Source organism: Podarcis tiliguerta (assembly GCF_965153285.1).
Source record: "Podarcis tiliguerta genome assembly, chromosome: 6".
Classification (NCBI taxonomy): domain Eukaryota; kingdom Metazoa; phylum Chordata; class Lepidosauria; order Squamata; family Lacertidae; genus Podarcis; species Podarcis tiliguerta.
In genome coordinates, this window is record NC_139539.1 from 79933170 (window position 1) to 79952043 (window position 18874).

Genomic DNA, 18874 nt, shown 5'->3' on the forward strand with positions numbered 1-18874 from the left:
TTGCAAGACTTTATATCTGTAATAACTCCACCCTTTATTATACATATGCCACAATGTTGTGAACTGAAGCATTTATTTAACAGGGGCTAGGGCTATAGCTTTCCCAGTAGTGATGTATGGAAGTGAGAGCTGGACCATAAAGAAGGCTGATCGCCGAAGAATTGATGCTTTTGTATTATGGTGCTGGAGGAGACTCTTGAGAGTCCCATGGACTGCAAGAAGATCAAACCTATCAGTTCTGAAGGAAATCAGCCCTGAGTGCTCACTGGAAGGACAGATCGTGAAGCTGAGGCTCCCATACTTTGGCTACCTCATGAGAAGACTCCCTGGAAAAGACCCTGATGTTGGGAAAGATTGAGGGCACAAGGAGAAGGGGACGACAGAGGACGAGATAGTTGGACAGTGTTCTTGAAGCTACAAACATGAGTCTGACCAAACTGCGGGAGGCAGTGGAAGACAGGAGTGCCTGGCGTGTTCTGGTCCATGGGGTCACGAAGAGTTGGACATGACTAAACGACTAAACAACAACAGGGCTATAGCACTCCTCCAACAGGGACCCTTGGAGGGTAACTCTATTTGATGTAGCTCATAGGGCCCTCTGAGTGGTGATTTACCCTTAGATCTACTCCCAGCAGATAGATTGGAGAGAGATAATTTGGCTTCACCCAATGCCTATGCCAAACAATTCACATCTGTAACCAATAAAGTTGTGGCCTATTTGAATCCATAAAACCATATGCTGTGTCATGTCTGGTTATTCATCCCTTAGGGAACTGTGGTGTCATGGGGTCTTGGCTCGCAACTAATTTTACATAAGGTTAGGCAAACCAAGAAAAGGGATATATATATATAGGGATGCCTAGCTTGCTACATTTGATGAGTAAACTTGTCAAAGGTCACAATCTCCCAGTTTTATCAACCCACTGATATCGAGGACGTTGCTTGGCAGACTTCCAATTGGCAGCTATAAACACCATTGCTGTTGCTTCTTCTTCTTCTTTGGCAATCACTTTTAGCCAAGTAAGATTGTCTTCCATGAACACGGTTTTAACAATGAGTCTGTAAGTGACTGTGGAGGCCAATTCTGGATCCCCACATCCTTCCACAGTGGCGACATAGGTTTCTGGGCGGGAGTTGATCACGGTGAGGGTTTGCCAAGCATGCCTTCCTCTTAGCACGTTTCTCTCTTTCGTCCTGAGTTTGAGCGTCTTCAAAGCCTGTGACACCTTTGGTAAAGGCTGTTCTCCAGTTGGAGCTCTTGCAGGCCAGTGTTTTCCCGTTATCGGTGTTTATACTACATTTTTAAAGATTTGCCTTGAGAGAGTCTTTAAATCTCTTTTGTTACCAGCATTACGCTTTCCATTTTAAAGTTCGGAATAGAGTAGTTTCTTTGGAAGACGATAATCAGGCATCTGTACAACATGACCAGTCCACCCAGTTCCTAAAGAAAGTTTTTTATCCAGAGATCTAGGATCCTTTGACTCAAAACAATGAAGTTGGAGGCTGCCCTATTATTTACATGTCATGTTACTGCATCCTCTTTATTTTTATCATTGGATGCTGGTGGTGAGAATCATGTAGACCACCTTGTGCATATTGGTGGGAAAGTATGATCTAAATAGGATAGTAAATAAATGAATGTTCAATAGCTGAAGTAAAGGTGAGCCACTAGCTCATCTCAGAATAAGACACCCCCCCCCCAACAAAAGCTTCAGCCAGCTAAGGAAAGTACATCCCAATGCATTGATCGGATTTTTCCTTGCCAGAGGGGAAAGGGGTGTGTGTGTGTGTGTGTGTGTATCTTTAGATTGAAGGAGGGACTGTAGTTCATGCTCTGCCCCCCCTAAGGCCCCAAATTCAATCCCTGTCAGTTTCAATTAAACAGATCAGGTAACGAATGATCTCCCTGCCCGAGAGCTGAAGCCAGTCAGACAATACTGAGCAAAAAATCTGATCTGGTACAACAAGACAGCTTCTCATGTTCCCAGTTTAGCTTTGCTTCTTTTGCTGCCCAGATTGCAACACGAAACCCACAGAGCCTTTCAACAGCAAATGCTTATTTTAGCGATTTCCTCCACCTCCCATTATTTCCCCCAGTCACCAAAGAAGGCATATCTCAGTGTTGTGGCAAACCATTAACTACAACAGGGGGAGTTGATCTCAGGCCTTGGACTCTTGTTTAGCCTCCTCTGAGCATTTCGGAGCTAGACCACACGCGGCAGATCAAATGAAAATTGCCTGACATCCTGAGATGAACCGGCTGAGGTGCATAGTTCTGTTGCTTCTGCGGACAGCCTGCACTTCCCCAAATGGTAAGTTGTTCAGATAAAAAGGCAGTTTTAACCAGGGGGAAAGGAGGTGGCCATTCTGCTTGGTATCAAAAGGATTAACTGGTGAAGAATGCAAGAGGGTGGGCTGGTGATCATCAGGGCTGGTCCAAGACATTTTGTTGCCTGAAGCAATGGGCAGTGTGGTGCTCCCTTTCCATTCCATGTACAAAAGCTGACTGGTCACCTGATCAGATAGAGGGAGGGTGCCCAAGCAAGGCCATGTTGTCACTGGAGGGGAATGGGGATGGAGGAACAAGCAGGGGCTGCCGTCGCCTCTGGCACCTGCTGCATGAGACAGTTGTCTTAATACCTTACGGCAGAGCTGACCAAAAGTGGTAAATATGAAGGGGAGCAGGTGGTGCTCTGGTCTAAGCTACTGAGCCTCTTGGGCTTGCCGATCATAGAATCATAGAATCATAGAATCATAGAATCATCGAATTGGAAGAGACCACAAGGGCCATCGAGTCCAACCCCCTGCCAAGCAGGAAACACCATCAGAGCACTCCTGACATATGGTTGTCAAGCCTCTGCTTAAAGACCTCCAAAGAAGGAGACTCCACCACACTCCTTGGCAGCAAATTCCACTGTCAAACAGCTCTAACTGTCAGGAAGGTCTTCCTAATGTTTAGGTGGAATCTTCTTTCTTGTAGTTTGGATCCATTGCTCCGTGTCTGCTTCTCTGGAGCAACAGAAAACAACCTTTCTCCCTCCTCTATGTGACATCCTTTTATATATTTGAACATGGCTATCATATCACCCCTTAACCTCCTCTTCTCCAGGCTAAACATGCCCAGCTCCCTTAGCCGTTCCTCATAAGGCATCGTTTCCAGGCCTTTGACCATTTTGGTTGCCCTCCTCTGGACACGTTCCAGTTTGTCAGTGTCCTTCTTGAACTGTGGTGCCCAGAACTGGACACAGTACTCCAGGTGAGGTTTGACCAGAGCAGAAGGTTGGCAGTTCAAATCCTGGGTGAGCTCCCGTTGCTCTGTCCCAGCTTCTGCCAACAAAGTAGATAAACAGGTACCACTGCAGTGGGAAGGTAAACGGCATTTCCATGTGTTTTGGTTTCCGCCACAGTGTTCTGTAGTGCCGGAAGCGGTTTAGTCATGCTGGCCATGACTAAATATGGATGATAAATATGGCCATGATAAATATGGGTTTTCCCTTTGTATCGACCTGAATTAGATGGTGGTGTCAGTATAGGAACATCATCCTCAAAAAATCCATAACCTCCATCTTCAGCCTTCTATGCTATGTTGATCAGAAGCAGTAGCTTAGGGCTGAAACAAGAAGACACCAGAGCATCGTGCCCTCCTGCATTTATTTAAACAACTATCTGAGTTTTAGAAGACATCTGAAGGCAGCCCTGTTTATGGAAGTTTTTAATGTTTGATGTTTTATTGTATTTTTAATATTTTGTTGGAAGCTGCCCGGAGTGACTAGGGAAACCCATCCCGATGAGTGGGGTATAAATACACTACCACCATCATCAGTCTTCAGTGAAGGAGATTCACAGCCTTTTACACAACTGGCAAGGAATAAGAACAGCTTTACAAGGAGAGCAATACAAAGGATAATAGATAACCAGGAATGCCAATAAAATCTGTTGACAAAACCTCTGTAAAAACTGCCATGCTTATCAAATGGCAATAATCCTGGAAACAGAATTAAATACAATATATAATTTATTGTCAAATCTCTTCTTCAGATTGTTAATGCTAAATATCATTCCAGTGTGTGAAAAACCACCTGAAGTTGACTTTGGGGAGACGGTAAGAGGTGAGAGAACTAAATTTCGGGAATTTGAGAATGCAAGAGTACAGTACAGGTGTAGCCCGGGATACATATTGGAGGGGCCCAAGTGGACAACATGCGATGGACAAAAGTGGACAACACCACCAAAATGTTTGGGTAAGAGATTATATTCTGTTAGCTTGTTTATTATAAAGGCTAAGATAATAAAGGCATAAACTGGTAAAGTTGAAATGACGTCCAAATTTTACAGCAAGTTCTAACAGAAATAATGAAAATAATAAACAATAATAAAATAAAATTTAAAAACTTATCTAAAATGCTTGCTGAAATTAAAAAGGACTTTGCTTGGTGCCAGCAGTACAACAGTGAAGGGACATGGCTGATGTCAGCTGGGAGAAAGTAATGAGAATTGGGCCCCCAAAAAAGAATTCTGGGAATTATAGGGATAGAACTACCTAAATTGCATAGAAATTTATTCATGTACATGACTACAGTGGCAGGAATATTACTTGCCCAAAAATGGAAAGAAGAAGAAGTCCCAGCAAAGGAACAATGGATACAAAAACTTATGGAATATGCAGAGATGGCGAAACTTACCAGAAGAATAAGAAATCAAGATAACAAACTTTTTATAAAAGAATGGAAATGGTCTATTGAATATTTACAGATCAATTGTAAACAGATAAAAACACCGGCAGGATTATTGTAATAACCTGCAGCTATATAAGAGTATAAATATACAGAAGATAAATCAAAGAATAAGTTAAGTGAATTTGGATATGCAGACACAATGAAGCCTTTAATGTCCTATTCGTTTTCTCCCATTGACATGATGAAAGCTGGACCATCTGTAAATTCCAAGGTTGAGTTTAGGCTACCCTAACTACAGTAAAAAGGGACGCAGGTGGTGCTGTGGGTTAAACCACAGAGCCTAGGACTTGCCGATCAGAAGGTCGGCAGTTCGAATCCCCGTGATGGGGTGAGCTCCTGTTGCTCAGTCCCTGCTCCTGCCAAACCAGCAGTTCGAAAGCACGTCAAAGTGCTCCGGCGGGAAGGTAAACGGCGTTTCTGTGCACTGCTCTGGCTCACCAGAAGCGGCTTAGTCATGCTGGCCACATGACCCGGAAGCTGTATGCCGGCTCCCTCGGCCAATAAAGCGAGATGAGCGCCGCAACCCCAGAGTCGGTCACAACTGGACCTAATGGTCAGGGGTCCCTTTACCTTACCTTTAACTACAGTAAAAACACCTGCCCTTTTTTCCTTCTTCTTTTAGCACCCTGTAGTATCACAAAAGAGCAGCTGGATGCCAAACACCTGCTTCTGTTTGGTGGCCGAAGGCGTTCCCATGTGATTCAACACAATGGGACATTGGAATTCCTGTGCAGGGAACGATATATCCTCCGGCCTCCTTCAGTCATGAAGTGTAACGATGGACACATGGATCTCCCATCATGCATCTCAGGTTAATGAGCTTTCAACACTTGATAATTCCTCTTGGATTATTGAAATACTCAAGGTTATCCCAATTTTATATTTGAAAGCCAGTTTGTCCAATTGCTCCTACAGATTCTGTCCCTCCTCCTCCTCCTCCTCCTCCTCCTCCTCCTCCTCCTCCTCCTCCTCCTTCTTCTTCTTCTTCTCATAAATAAATAAGAATAAACATGTGCACCCCACCGCCGAGACCACTCCATTGTAACTATCCAACCTCCCAGAATTTCCACACCTCTTGCGGTGGTTTGACCCTTTTTTTGTTTTAACAGTACAAATTCTACAAACACCCTCCATATCTCCCCCAAATCATTTCTCCTGCATATTCCCCGTCTTACCTTAATTGCACATGTTAATTTATCATTAATCGCTTTTTATCCCATACCTTTTTATGCCATTCTTCCATTTTATACTCTGCTTGCCCCTTCCGCTTTCTAGCTATGATAATTTGTGCAGCTGTCAATAAATTTGTGAGCAAGTCCTTCATAGCCTGTGAACCTTCCACCTCATCGTTAATTGATAATAATGCTGCCTCTGGACTTTCAGTCAGCTTTAACCCAGTGATTTCTGTTATCTCCTTAAACACCCTTTGCTATATATATATATATATATATATATATATATATATATATATATATTTATATATATATATATTTATATTATATTATATATATTATATTATATATATATATATATATATATATATATATATATTGTACATATTTACACCCCCACCACATGTGAACATAATTCCCTGTTTCCTGGCATCCCCTCCAACATAACCCTGGATATTCCTTGTTTATTTGATTTAATCCGACTGGTGTTAAATATCATCTCCAAAATAATTTATAATAATTTTCTTTTATTCTTACAAACAGCATTTTCAACGTACGTTTCTCCCATAATTTCCCCCAGCTGTGACTATCTATCTGCCCTGTTGTCTCCTTTTCCCACACCTCTTTTAATTTTCTGTCCTTTCTTAAAAGTGGTTCCTGAGCCCACAGTACACCTCGTACGTCTGCAAGGTCTTCTGCTGTGGGATGGAGTAGGATGATGGGCGGGTAAATAATAGCAATACACAAGGGGAGCAAAACAAAGTAACCAGGAACGTGCACAAAACCTATTGATGAGGCCTCTGTAAAAAACAAAACCATAAGCTGTCATGCTTATTGAGTTGTAATAAAGATGGAATCCTGGAATTGCAATGCAATTTGTTAATAATAATAGTAGTAATAATAATAATGATGATGATGGAATCTTGGCACGAAATATCATTCCAGTTTGTGGAGAACCACCTGAAGTGGACTTTGCAGAGACTGTAAGAAGTGTGAGAACCCAGTTTCAGGAATTCGAGAGCATAAGGGCATTTTACAGGTGCAACCCCGGTTATGCGATGGAAGGATCTGGATGGATGATATGCAATGGACAAAATTGGACAGAACCACTGAAGTGTCTGGGTAAGGGGCATGTTTTCTGTATGCTAACATGAAGCTTTAAGTCAGAAAGAATGAAATCTAGGATAAATTCTGAGGGCTGTTTCACAAATCTGAGAAGACTCCGAGCAGCAAACCTCACAGTGCAATCCTCAAGAGACTTTGCCTTGGACAGGTACGCTACAAGGCTCTGTGCAAACACTTTATCAAAATTTTATTTTTACAATTCAAGCAGCAAAGCCATTTTTGCCCTGTGAAAAAAGAGAACATTTCTTTTGATCCCAAACTGATACTCACTGGTTCTTGCTAACCTCCCCCAAATAATTAAGAGTTCAGTGCCACGATGGTGGATAAAATATCTTAAAATATCATACCCCTGTATGTACAGCTGTATGTACAACTGATAGTGTGCGATGTGCAATGAGAGAGACATGCAGGTTTGGCTATGCAACCCAGAGACACTGTCTGCCCAGAATTACTTAGAATTCCAACAGGAGGAAGATAATAAAATCTAATTTTGTGAGAATTAAGACTTTGGACACTCTCAAAATATATTTCATGTATTTATTTAGTTTTGCACTTTAGCTTTATTCTGTATTGATTTTTTCAGGATGTTTGTTCATTTTTATTTTTGTAATCTTTCATTTTTAACCACCCAGAGAACATTGGTTAGTGGGCAGTGTAAAAAAATTACAAAATAACTAAATACATAAAGAGAGGGGGATTCCCGGTTAGTGGAAGAGCACATGGGATAGTTAAGGAGCATACGGATTTTCTCTGCTCTTCTGTCACCCTAACCAAGGATTCGGAATAAGTTGTGTCATTACCCCAAATACTATCAACATCTATTGTTGTTTAGCCGTCTTAGTCATGTTTGACTCTCCGTGACCCCATGAACCAGAGCATGCCTTGGAAACTCTCCCTTTCTCCTCAAAGCTTCTCCTTTTTTATCTCCATGGAGTTTTCTTGGCAAAATACTGGAGTGGTTTGCCAGTTCCTTCTCCAGGTGGATCAGATTTAGTCTAAACTCTCGGCTATGACCTTTCTGTCTTGGGTGGCCCTGCACAGCATAGCTCATAGCTTCTCTGAGTTATTCAAGCCCCTTCACCACGACCAGGCAGTGATCCATGAAGGGGATCAACATCTATAGCAACAGCTAAAAAGTAGGGAGTCCAATTTGTCTAGGTAAATTGCAGCCTGTTTTTCTCTGGCCGTCCTTCTTGTGAAGGGGAGTAAATAAATGAAGGAGGAATCACAGATGCTACCATATTGGTCCGAATAGAGGCCACACTCCCCACTCCCCAAACCTGACTTGTATAAAACCTGAAGCTATAATTTAACAGGTGCAGGCTATTAGTAGGGTCTTGCATTTGGACCAGTGTGGTACTCAGTGGCGTTGCGTGGGTTGTCAGCACCCGGGGCAAGGCAAGTAATTTGCGCCCCCCGCTGCACTGTCCCTCCCCCAGATAGTCCCTCGCTCTCTCTCCGCACCGCACCGCACCGCATGCCCGGCACCCCCCCTCCACAGTGGGCGGCGACCCGGCGGTTTGGATCGGATTTGCACAGCCAGCACTGCAGTGAGAGAGAGTGAGCCAGGTAGGGGCAGAGAGCTGCGAGTGCGAGCGCCCCCCCCAGATGTTGCGCCCGGTGCGTCCGGCCCCCCCTGCACCCCCATGCTACGCCACTGGTGGTACTTACCACTCTCACTAAACAAACGACTACGAGGCACTGCTAATGAAATAAAACTAACAGATTCTTTTTCTTCGTGATAATTTTTCTTTGGTTTTGCATATTTAAGTTTACAATCATATCAGCACACATCCAAAATTACAAGATTCTCCCGAATCTTTCCCCCCACCCAAATTTTATTGATTTTAACAAATATAACATATAAAACATACAAAAGAAAACACATTACAAAACTAAAAAAGAAAAAGAAAAGAAACAAAAATATAAACACATATTCCTTCTAAAGTTCATTTTAATTTCCATTGTTAACTGACTTCCTCAAATCCCCCCTAACTGAATTTCATTGTATCCCCTTGTAACAGTTCACCTCCTCTTTCTAAAAATAAAATTAACCCCCTCAATTTACTATCTTCTAGTCTTTTCTTAATGTTCAAAATCCATAATGCTTAACAAATCATTCTTATTTTATTCCTAAGCCTATTTGATATTTTCAAGTGACTTCAAATTATCGTATATTACAGCATATGTCTAAATAGTCTTTAAATTTCTTCCAGTCTTCTTGATACTCCTCTTCTTTCTGGTCGTGGATTCTTCCAGTCAGGTCGGCTAGCTCCAAAAAGTCCGTCTTCTAAGATTCTCCCGAATCTATGGACTTCCAACCTTCCCCTCAGTGGGTTCTATTGTTAAACCTTTCCTACTGCATCTTTTTTTTAAACAAACCATTTTTTTAATAACTCCATGGTATCCATAGTTCTTGCTACAATACAAGTGTTATTGCAATCCTGCTAATGTTTTCAGCTGCTTACAGTGGTTTTTAAGGTACATTGTAAAATTTCCCCACTCCTTACTGAAGTTTTGGTCTTCCAGGAAGACCAGAAGACTAACTGCTTTTTTTTTAACCCCTTGCAGCACCCTGCAGGATCACAAAAAACCAGCTGGATTCCAAACAACTGCTTCTGTCTGGAGGTCGGAGACATTCACATCTGGTTCAACACAATCGTACATTGGAATTTCTGTGCAGGGAAGGGTATATCATCTCAGCTCCTTCAATCAGGAAGTGTCTCGATGGGAACATGGATCTTCCATCATGTATCTCAGGATAATGATGAGCTCTTGACTCTCGGTGATCCCTCCTGAATTATCTAAAATACTTTAGGGGTTTGCTTGCTGTCTCACTCCGATATATGAAGACGACTTCTTCCAAATCCTCATCAAGGCTCTACCCTTCTTAAAAGCGATTCCCCAATTCACAGACTAGCTCAGATAGCCGGGTGGCGGCACTGGCCAAGGGCACATGACCTCACAGGTGCCAGAGTCAGACCAATGTTGCCTCCTGTCTATGCAATGCATGGTGTTCCTTCCAGGTCTCTTAACTGCTCTACGATGCCCCTGACTCCCCATGGGAGCTGGATCAGTCCCACTGAATTGGCGCTTCATGTCAGAAACTGCTCCTTTTCGTTGGGGATAATTCAGACTGAAATTCCCAGGTGTCAGAAAAGGTCATTTATGTACGCCAGTACTGTGGCCCATGTTTTGTTAGCCCCAAAATGGAAAACGAGCATGGTCACAACCAAAGAAGAATGGCCACTTAAGTTGACAGAAAGTGTGCAGCTTGCAGACTTAACATATAGAATAAGAGAACAAGAAGAACATACGTTTAGAGAAGATTGGAAAACGTTTTTTGAATATATGGGAAATAACTGTGTACAGCTGAATACGCTGGCAGCATCAGGATAAATTCAACAGTGTAAATAAGTTCTGGTGAATGGAATACTGAATGGTATAGGGTTTTTTTTTTGTAAAATATGCAGGGATTTATGATATGTAAAATGAACCATGGAAAAAGAAAAAGGAGAAGACATCTGCTTGGAAGGAAGCACTTTCATCCTCAGCTGGGAGTAGGAGGCTTTGCACTTTGTTGGAAATTGCATAAGTAGTAAGTGTCAAGCAAGTAAACACATGACACCACAAAGCCCTTTTACACAACAAACCGAGAACTTATAGAAGAGGTTAATTTGAAGGGGGTGGGGGAGAAAGCAAAGCATGCTGACTAATTATTCTCCCCCCCCCTTAAGCTATTGTGCTTGCCTGTCACTGTTGATTTTTGCACTTTCCTTTTTTAAAAACAACACACAATTTTTATTGGTTTTTAAATAAATACGAATACAATAACCACTAAACACTTATCCAGCAGTGCAACTGATGGTGTTGGTTTCATCCACTGTCTCTTAGACATACACTTACACATTCAAACATAATACTTAACGCAACCTCTCCGCTGAGAATATTGAGCAGCTGGTATAAGAAGTTCTTGATTTTGGTCATTGACATAGTTAAAGACAGGGGTCCACGTTCCTTGGAAGGTGTCTCTATTTGTAATGCCTTTGCCTGTTAAGAAGCTCAGACAGTGCTTTATCCCATATATTATTTTCCCGTATGTTCAAGGGTATTTCTGCCTTTTTCTTCCATTGCCAAGCTATCACTAATCGTGCTGCAGTCAGTAAGAAGCCTACTAGTTTGCTGTGGTGCAGGTTGGAGCCTAAGTCTATGTCCAAAGTTAGTAGGGCAACGGCAGGATTTGGAGAAAAGGGTTGGCCAGTAGCTGAGGATATAATGAAGAATTACTCAAAAAAATTTAACATGAGGGTCTTCCCATCAAACATGAATAAATGAACCAAGCTTTCCGCAGCCCTTCCAACATAAAAAGGAAGGGATTATTTTTTGCCAGCCTAACTGGTGTTCAATGCCATTGGATGTTGAGCAAGGTCTCCTGTAAGTAAACCAAGGTGGTTTTGAGTGGGAGAGTGGTCCAGATACCATCCCATTTGTGATCTTCAGTTGGGTGGCCTAAATCTGATTCCCATACAATTTGAAGTCTTTGCCTCTCAAAAGTAAAATAAGTTTGGTAGCAAAGCAATGAGTCCTTTGCTTTGTTTTGTTTTCTTGCTTCTCCCAGTCTGGCTGTAGCTGCTTGTTTCTCTGACCGATGGGGTAAAGGAACAACAAATATTAGAGGGATGAGGAAATGAAATAGGTATATGGAGGAAGAGAGCTGGGAGGGGGAAACCCCAAAAGAAAAAGAAAAAAGCCCCTTGTCTAGGAGGAGTTGGAGCTGAGAAGGAAGTGAAAAAAGGAGGCAGGAGGTGGAAGAGAAAGGAGACCTCACAATACTTTTTCTGCTAATCTCAGAAAGAGGATGCGTAATTTGCTGACTAAAAGCAGCACCAACCAAAGCATAATATTTATTCTACCACTCGAATCCTTGCACTGTGAAGGTACACCCTCTTTCCTCTCTGATAGAGTATTTCCAAAGAAAGTCCACATCAGGAATTTGAATGAAATGAGAATGACACTTATATGATGACATAATATTGTTGTAAGGAGGTGTCTGGGTTAAAACAGCAAAAAGCAGCAGGCAGCAGGGAGTGCTGTACTGTGGTGAAAGTAAAAAATTCATCGGGGGCAGTTGGGTGGGGGCTCAGGAATACGCATAGCTGTCAACTTACAGATTTGAAAATAAGGGACCAGCAGCCTCAGAAATAAGGGATCAGCAGCCAAAATAAGGGATTTTCAGAGCACAGGTATGTTCGACTTCTGAGCCCCTCTGAGCCAAAGGCAGAAAGCCCAGCCAGCAGTCAAATGAAGACTCAAGTGGTGGTTCCCACAGCGCAGCAACCCGGCAAAGGGGATGCAGCAAGGAAAACCACCATCACCTCTCCGCTGGGAAGCGCTGAGCAAAGGCGAGTCCCCAGGCAACGTGGCCAATTTGATTGGCACAAGGCACGAAAGCTCCACCCCCCCAGTCGTTCTTAGACTCCTTATTGGGTGAGCAATGCAGGCAAGCAACACAGTTGGATCCTCCCTCCTCCCTGGCTGGCAGGGAGGGAGGGAGAGGAGCTGCTTCCTTTGAAACCCAGGAAATTTAAGGGACATCATCAATAAGGGACAGCAGCGGGACACGGTGCTGGGATAAGGGAGTTTCCCGCCAAATAAGGGACAGTTGACAGCTATGGGAATACGAATGCACCAAACTGTGACCCACAGGCTTGCTTGGCACCAGACTTCCTCTCAGTTGGCTCCGCAGAAGGGGCAGGTTCCTCACTGACAGGAGGAGGTGGAGCCATAGGCAGCCCTGTGGCAGGGGGCATTCAGTGAGGTGGGTCCGCTGCTATAGAGACTTCTTTTTGCAACCTGCTCAGCCCCTCCCTGGTATCCTGCTCTTTATCTCCCAGGCTCCTGAATCCCTCAGTGGGATTGGACACTTCTTGGAGTTATGGCAGTGATCCCACCAAAATGCTTGGACCCTCCCCAGGACCCTCCAGCTCCAACTCTCTAAACATTTCTCCTCAGGATACTCCATGACACTCCTGTGGGATCCATGACAGGTAGAGGAAAACAGGGAAAACTATGGATAATGTGGTTCTTATGCCTTTAACAGCTACGTCTCCACAATCGGGGCCAGCAGAACATAGATGATTTCCCATGGTAAGCATGGATTTGTCACGGCAGGGGTGCCACATGCCCTTGAAGGTAATTTAAGGAGTACTCAGAGCACCATCCTGGGTGGTGGCACCCAAACTTTGAAATACATTCCCCTTAGAAATTGGGATGGTGCCAATAATTTGTACTTTCCAGCTCAATGTGCAGAAAGAGGTGGGCAGTTGCACACATGGGCTTTGGGGATGGGACATACCGTACACCCCTCCTGATAATGATAATGATAATATACCCCTCCCATCTGCCTGGGTTCCCCCAGTCACTCTGGGCAGTTCCTAACAGAATATTAAAAACTTGATAAACCATCAAACATTAAAAGCTTCCCTAAACAGGGCTGCCTTCAGATGTCTTCTAAAAGTCAGATAGTTGTTTATTTCTTTGGTATCTGTTAGGAGGGTGTTCCACAGGGCGGGTGCCACTACCGAGAAGGCTCTGTCTGGTAACCTCACATCTCACAGTGAGGGAACAGCCAGAAGGCCCTCAGAGCTGGACCTCAGTGTCCGGGTTGAACGATGGGGGTGGAGATGCTCCTTCAGGTATACTGGGCTGAGGCCATTAGGGCTTTAAAAGTCAGCACCAACACTTTGAATTGTGCTTGGCGGTCAATCCCAGTCACCAGTCTGGCTGCAGCATTCTGGATTAGTTGTAGTTTCCAGGTCACCTTCAATGGTAGCCCTATGTAGAGCTCATTGCAGTACTCCAAGCTTATCATCATCATCATCATCATTGTATTATATTTATGCCCCACCATTTTTAGCTTGATCACAACTTTTAACTTGGTGGGGTGGGGGGTGGGGAACCATTCAAAAACTTAAACATGATAGAATTAAAACCATATATTTGCTAGCATTTGTCTGTCTTGGGAGACAATGGAGGAATGCACTTTTGGGAGTGAAGTGAAACAGTTGGAGAGCTACAGCGCCTGCTATGGCTGTAGAGACCGATAGGGGAGAGACATGTTTTGTTGCTTCTGGGGCTGATAAAGGCATCCGGTTGTGCTGTGGCAGATATAGTATTGCATTTCTTATTTCTGTGTTCCTCCCAGCAGTTATTCCTCCTCTGGTCCCTGCTATGGATGCCCAATCTGACTGTCTGTCTCTTCAGCACTGTGGTTGACTACAAGGGATTCCCACACAGTGGGGTTGATATTGCTACCCATCATGCCATCTTTGTAATGCAGAGTGAGTCTGCCAATGGGCCTGGTGCCTTAAGCCAGTTCCCTAAAGATGTGCTCTGTGGGGAGCTGGTTTCAAAATGACGTATATATAGTTTATATAGAAACTATATAAAACAACACAGCACCAGCCCCTTCATTAAAAGCAGCCAGCTCCCCAAAGCCTATTGAAACAAAGAAGTCTTCAACATCTCTCTTAACATGGTTGCTGTCTTCACTTATAGTATTTGAAATGATTGGAGGAGGGCTGTTGTGAACTAGCCCCCCTTGAAATAGGGAAGTGAATAGATAAAGCAACAGTGCAAAATCATAGCTGTCAACTTACAGATTTGAAAATAAGGGACCAGCAGCCTCGAAAATAAGGGATCAGCAGCCAAAATAAGGGATCAACAATTACTTTGATAAAATACATATTTTGTTGCATGAAAATGGCTTTAGATACCTATTAGGTCCATAAATTACCATATAGCATATATTCAACACAAAAAAACAGCAGCAATTTGTTGTTGACAAAGGACAGCTGGACATAGAAAGGGCCCCATTACCTTCAGTAATTGACATCATCAATAAGGGACAGCAGCCGGACATGGCGCTGGGATAAGGGACTGTCCCGCCAAATAAGGGACGCTTGACAGCTATGTGCAAAATCCATGAAACTGGGATCTTGAAACAATGTAATATTTCCTATTTTGATAAGCATCCAGAATGTGGCATTTCTTAATATTTCACAATCAGGTTTTTTAAAAAGCAAACAGATGGCAAGTTATTACATCTGCATTCTTCCTGGGAATTTACTTGGCAGGAACTTGTTTTTTCTACGTGACTGTTTGTGCTTTGAGTCCACTCAAGTGAGTGGGATAGATTCACCCTTTCTTCTTTCATGGAATAAAGCTCAATGCAACCTTTAATTATCCATATTATAATTCCTTTAGTACGACCCATTGCCACCACTGTGTGCCCTGCAACATCTGGCACTGGCAGAGAAGTGGTGCCTGCCAGGCCATCTTAAGCATATTTGGTGCTGTGGTGCTAGTGATGTTCTTGGCGCCTCTCCCCCCCTCGTCCTCCTCACCCCCTGTGCTGGGCAGCTCAAGACTCGCTCAGTGGTCTCAGTCAGTTTTATTGCACATAGCCAAAGGCTGCCGCAATGTACACAGAATTATTTGACAATTAAAAGAAAATATACTGAATTGTTAAAAAAAAAGACTTAAAACATTTATATTATTAAAACATTACATACTCTAAACAAAGCTATAAAAGTACCCCAATGTACAAATAAAAACATTAAACAATAAAATTCATAAGCTAAAATCATCACATGGTCACAAATGTTAAAAACAATATCAATTAATACAGTGTGCAATTTATACTCAGAGTTTGGTGACAAAGATAGAGCATAGCCTGAGGTAGATAAAGGTAAAGGTACCCCTGCCCGTATGGGCCAGTCTTGACAGACTCTAGGGTTGTGCGCCCATCTCACTCAAGAGGCCGGGGGCCAGCGCTGTCCGAAGACACTTCCGGGTCACGTGGCCAGCGTGACATCGCTGCTCTGGCGAGCCAGAGCCGCACACGGAAACGCCGTTTACCTTCCCGCTAGTAAGCGGTCCCTATTTATCTACTTGCACCCGGGAGTGCTTTCGAACTGCTAGGTTGGCAGGCGCTGGGACCGAACAACGGGAGCGCACCCCGCCGCGGGGATTCGAACCGCCGACCTTTCGATCGGCAAGCCCTAGGCATTGAGGCTTTAACCCACAGCGCCTCCCGCGTCCCAGTGAGGTAGATAGATAGGATCAAATAAATTCATCTCCTTTACAGTTAATGGCTACCTTGGCTATATAATTTGCTCTAATTTTCCTAGCAGCAGTTGCAAAAAGTGCTACCCGCCAGGTCACATACTTATCTGTGTCTGCAAGGAATCATAGAATCATAGATCATAGAATCGTAGAACTGTAGAGTTGGAAGGGACCACAAGGTTCATCTAGTCCAGCCCCCTGCAATGCAGGAATCTGTTGCCCAGTGTGGCAGAAGAGCGGGCAAGTTGTTGCCATAAAGACTATTGTTGTGCCTTCCCCCAATACAAAGTCCAAGAGAAAAGCAAAGAATTCATTTTTAGAATAAGCAGATTTCTGCTGATTTTCAGGCGCCTTGAAAAGATCCAGAATAAATTAGATTATCCTGCTGGTGCAAATAATTTCTTATAGGTCAGTGTGTGTGTGTGTTTGTGTGTAGATATACTGCAAAATGTTTTCCCCTAGTCTGTGTGGTTTAGGTTGTTGTAACGATTACCATGATAATGTAATGTGAAGTACTTTGAATATTTATTTATTTCGTAACCCACTCTTCGGTGTTCACATACCCCCTATGTGAGGAACAATGTCAACATACAAAAAAAGTCATTTAAATAAAACTTAATACAGTGGTGCCTCGCAAGACGAAAAGAATCCGTTCTGTGAGTCTCTTCGTCTTGCGGTTTTTTTCGTCTTGCGAAGCAAGCCCATTAGCGGATTAGCGCTATTAGCGCTATTAGTGGTTTAGCGGCTATTAGCGGCTATTAAAGGTTTAAGTGATTAGCGGATTAGCTGTTAAAAGGCTATTAGCGGCTATTAAAGCCTTAAGGGATTAGCGGATTAGCTGCTAAAAGGCTATTAGCGGCTTAGATCAGCTGATAAGCGGCTTAGATCAGCTGTTCAGCGGCTTAGCAAACAGCTGTTAAGCGGCTTAGGGGCTTGGGAAAAACGCTGGGAGGGGAAAAAAACCCCCAGGAATCGCAAGGCATTTTCGTCTTGCGAAGCAAGCCCATAGCAAATTCGTCCTGCGAAGCACCTCCAAAACGGAAAACCCTTTCGTCTAGTGGGTTTTCCGTCTTGCGAGGCATTCGTCTTGCGGGGCACCACTGTATAAAATCAAACAATATCCTAACAACGTAACTACATCAGCCAAGTATTGGTGCTGATCACACAGGAGAAAGAAAGACATTCCGGAGTCAGGGTGCTACTACTGAGAATGTCGTCTCATGAAGTTGCCACGTACCATATCTCAGTGAACTGTGGTGGTGTGAGAAAGGGATTACTGGATGATCTCAGTCATGGCAGGTGGATAAGGGAGCAGGCGATCTTTCAGGTATCTGTGTCCTGAGCCATCTACAGTGGTGTCGCCATCGTGAGGAATTGGGATTATATGACACGCTTGCATTTAATGCAACATTGCAAGCAAATGGCATAGGTTCTGCATTGCTACATCCCTAGGGGGATGCAGGTGGCGCTGTGGTCTAAACCACTGAGCCTCTTGGACTTGCCGATCAGAAGGTCAGCAGTTCGAATCCCCGCGATGGGGTGAGCTCCCATTGCTCTGTCCCAGCTCCTTCCAACCTAGCAGGTTAAAAGCACACCACTGCAAGTAGATAAATAGGTACCGCTGTGGCGGGAAGGTAAACTGTGTTTCCATGTGCTCCGGTTTCTGTCACGGTGTCCCGTTGCACCAGAAGCGGTTTAGTCATGCTGGCCACATGACCCAGAAAGGTGTCTGTGGACAAACGCCAGCTCCCTCGGCCTGAAAGCGAGATGAGCGCGCAACCCCATAGTCGCCTTTGACTGGACTTAACCATCCAGAGGTCCTTTGCCTTCACCTTATTTACCTATCTGAAAGACCTGTTCCCTCATACGAACCTATCCAGGTTTTCCGATCACACATTTTCAGGTATATCTTTTTAGTCATAAGGGCTAGAAAGTTATTTAAAACAAAAAACAAAAATGGAAGCTGAATTCTGCACTCAGCACCACCAACTTGTGTGTTTTTCCTCTCCACTCTGAGAGCCATCGTGACATACACGCAGCTATAACTAGCTGTCTCCCTCTGAACTAGTGCATCAGCGAGACATATTTTTCCTTTAGAGTCATTCTTTCAAAGCCCTTTTATTTCCTTATTAGTAATTTGTGACTTGACTGGAATGTTTTTGGCTGCTCCTGTGTTTTGTTGCTGCTTCTGAAATAAAATCCAGATCCTGAAATACCAAATAGCGATAGGTTTGAAAATAATGGAAGGGACCTTTTCGTAGTAAGCAAACTGTGCCTTTTCTGTTCAAATAGCAAATATGTACTGGCTGTTCGGTGTTTGTGAAGTACAAATTGTCCCGCCTAAGCATGTGTTTTGCTTTCTTCAGCACCATCTCCGAATTCCCAACAGATCCTTTGCTGATGTTATCAAAGCATCTCCCCCCTGCTCCAGTACAAAGCTCCTAGCCAAAAACTTTATCCTGACTTTTAAAGATGAACTCACCCATGCTCATTACAGTACTTACAAAAGAAACGGGATGGGAGCAAAAGTTTTCCTGGGGAAAGGATGTTGCTTTCTGATACCCTGAAAGCACAATTGCTTTCTAGGGGGTGTTGCTATTACGTTACTTGTTTTAGATCAATTGCCCATTTATGGCTTGTTCAAAAATGTTCTGCACGAAGGCTAAGCTGACGCAGCCTATTTAATTGTGTGTTTACTTCCGTGAGTGCCAAAAT

General features: G+C 43.5%; 1 protein-coding gene across 1 annotated transcript; it reads left to right on the forward strand.

Annotated features, from left to right (window-relative positions):
* Nucleotides 1-2112: 2112 nt before the first annotated feature.
* LOC310679744 (coagulation factor XIII B chain-like) lies at nucleotides 2113-15274 on the forward strand. Its single transcript, XM_083445396.1, has 6 exons — nucleotides 2113-2312; nucleotides 4065-4241; nucleotides 5359-5547; nucleotides 6854-7030; nucleotides 9605-10253; nucleotides 13823-15274. Exons 1-5 carry the CDS (start codon nucleotides 2252-2254, stop codon nucleotides 9796-9798), a joined length of 798 nt encoding a protein of 265 aa, XP_083301522.1. The 5' UTR covers nucleotides 2113-2251; the 3' UTR covers nucleotides 9799-10253; nucleotides 13823-15274.
* The last annotated feature ends 3600 nt before the right edge of the window (nucleotides 15275-18874 follow it).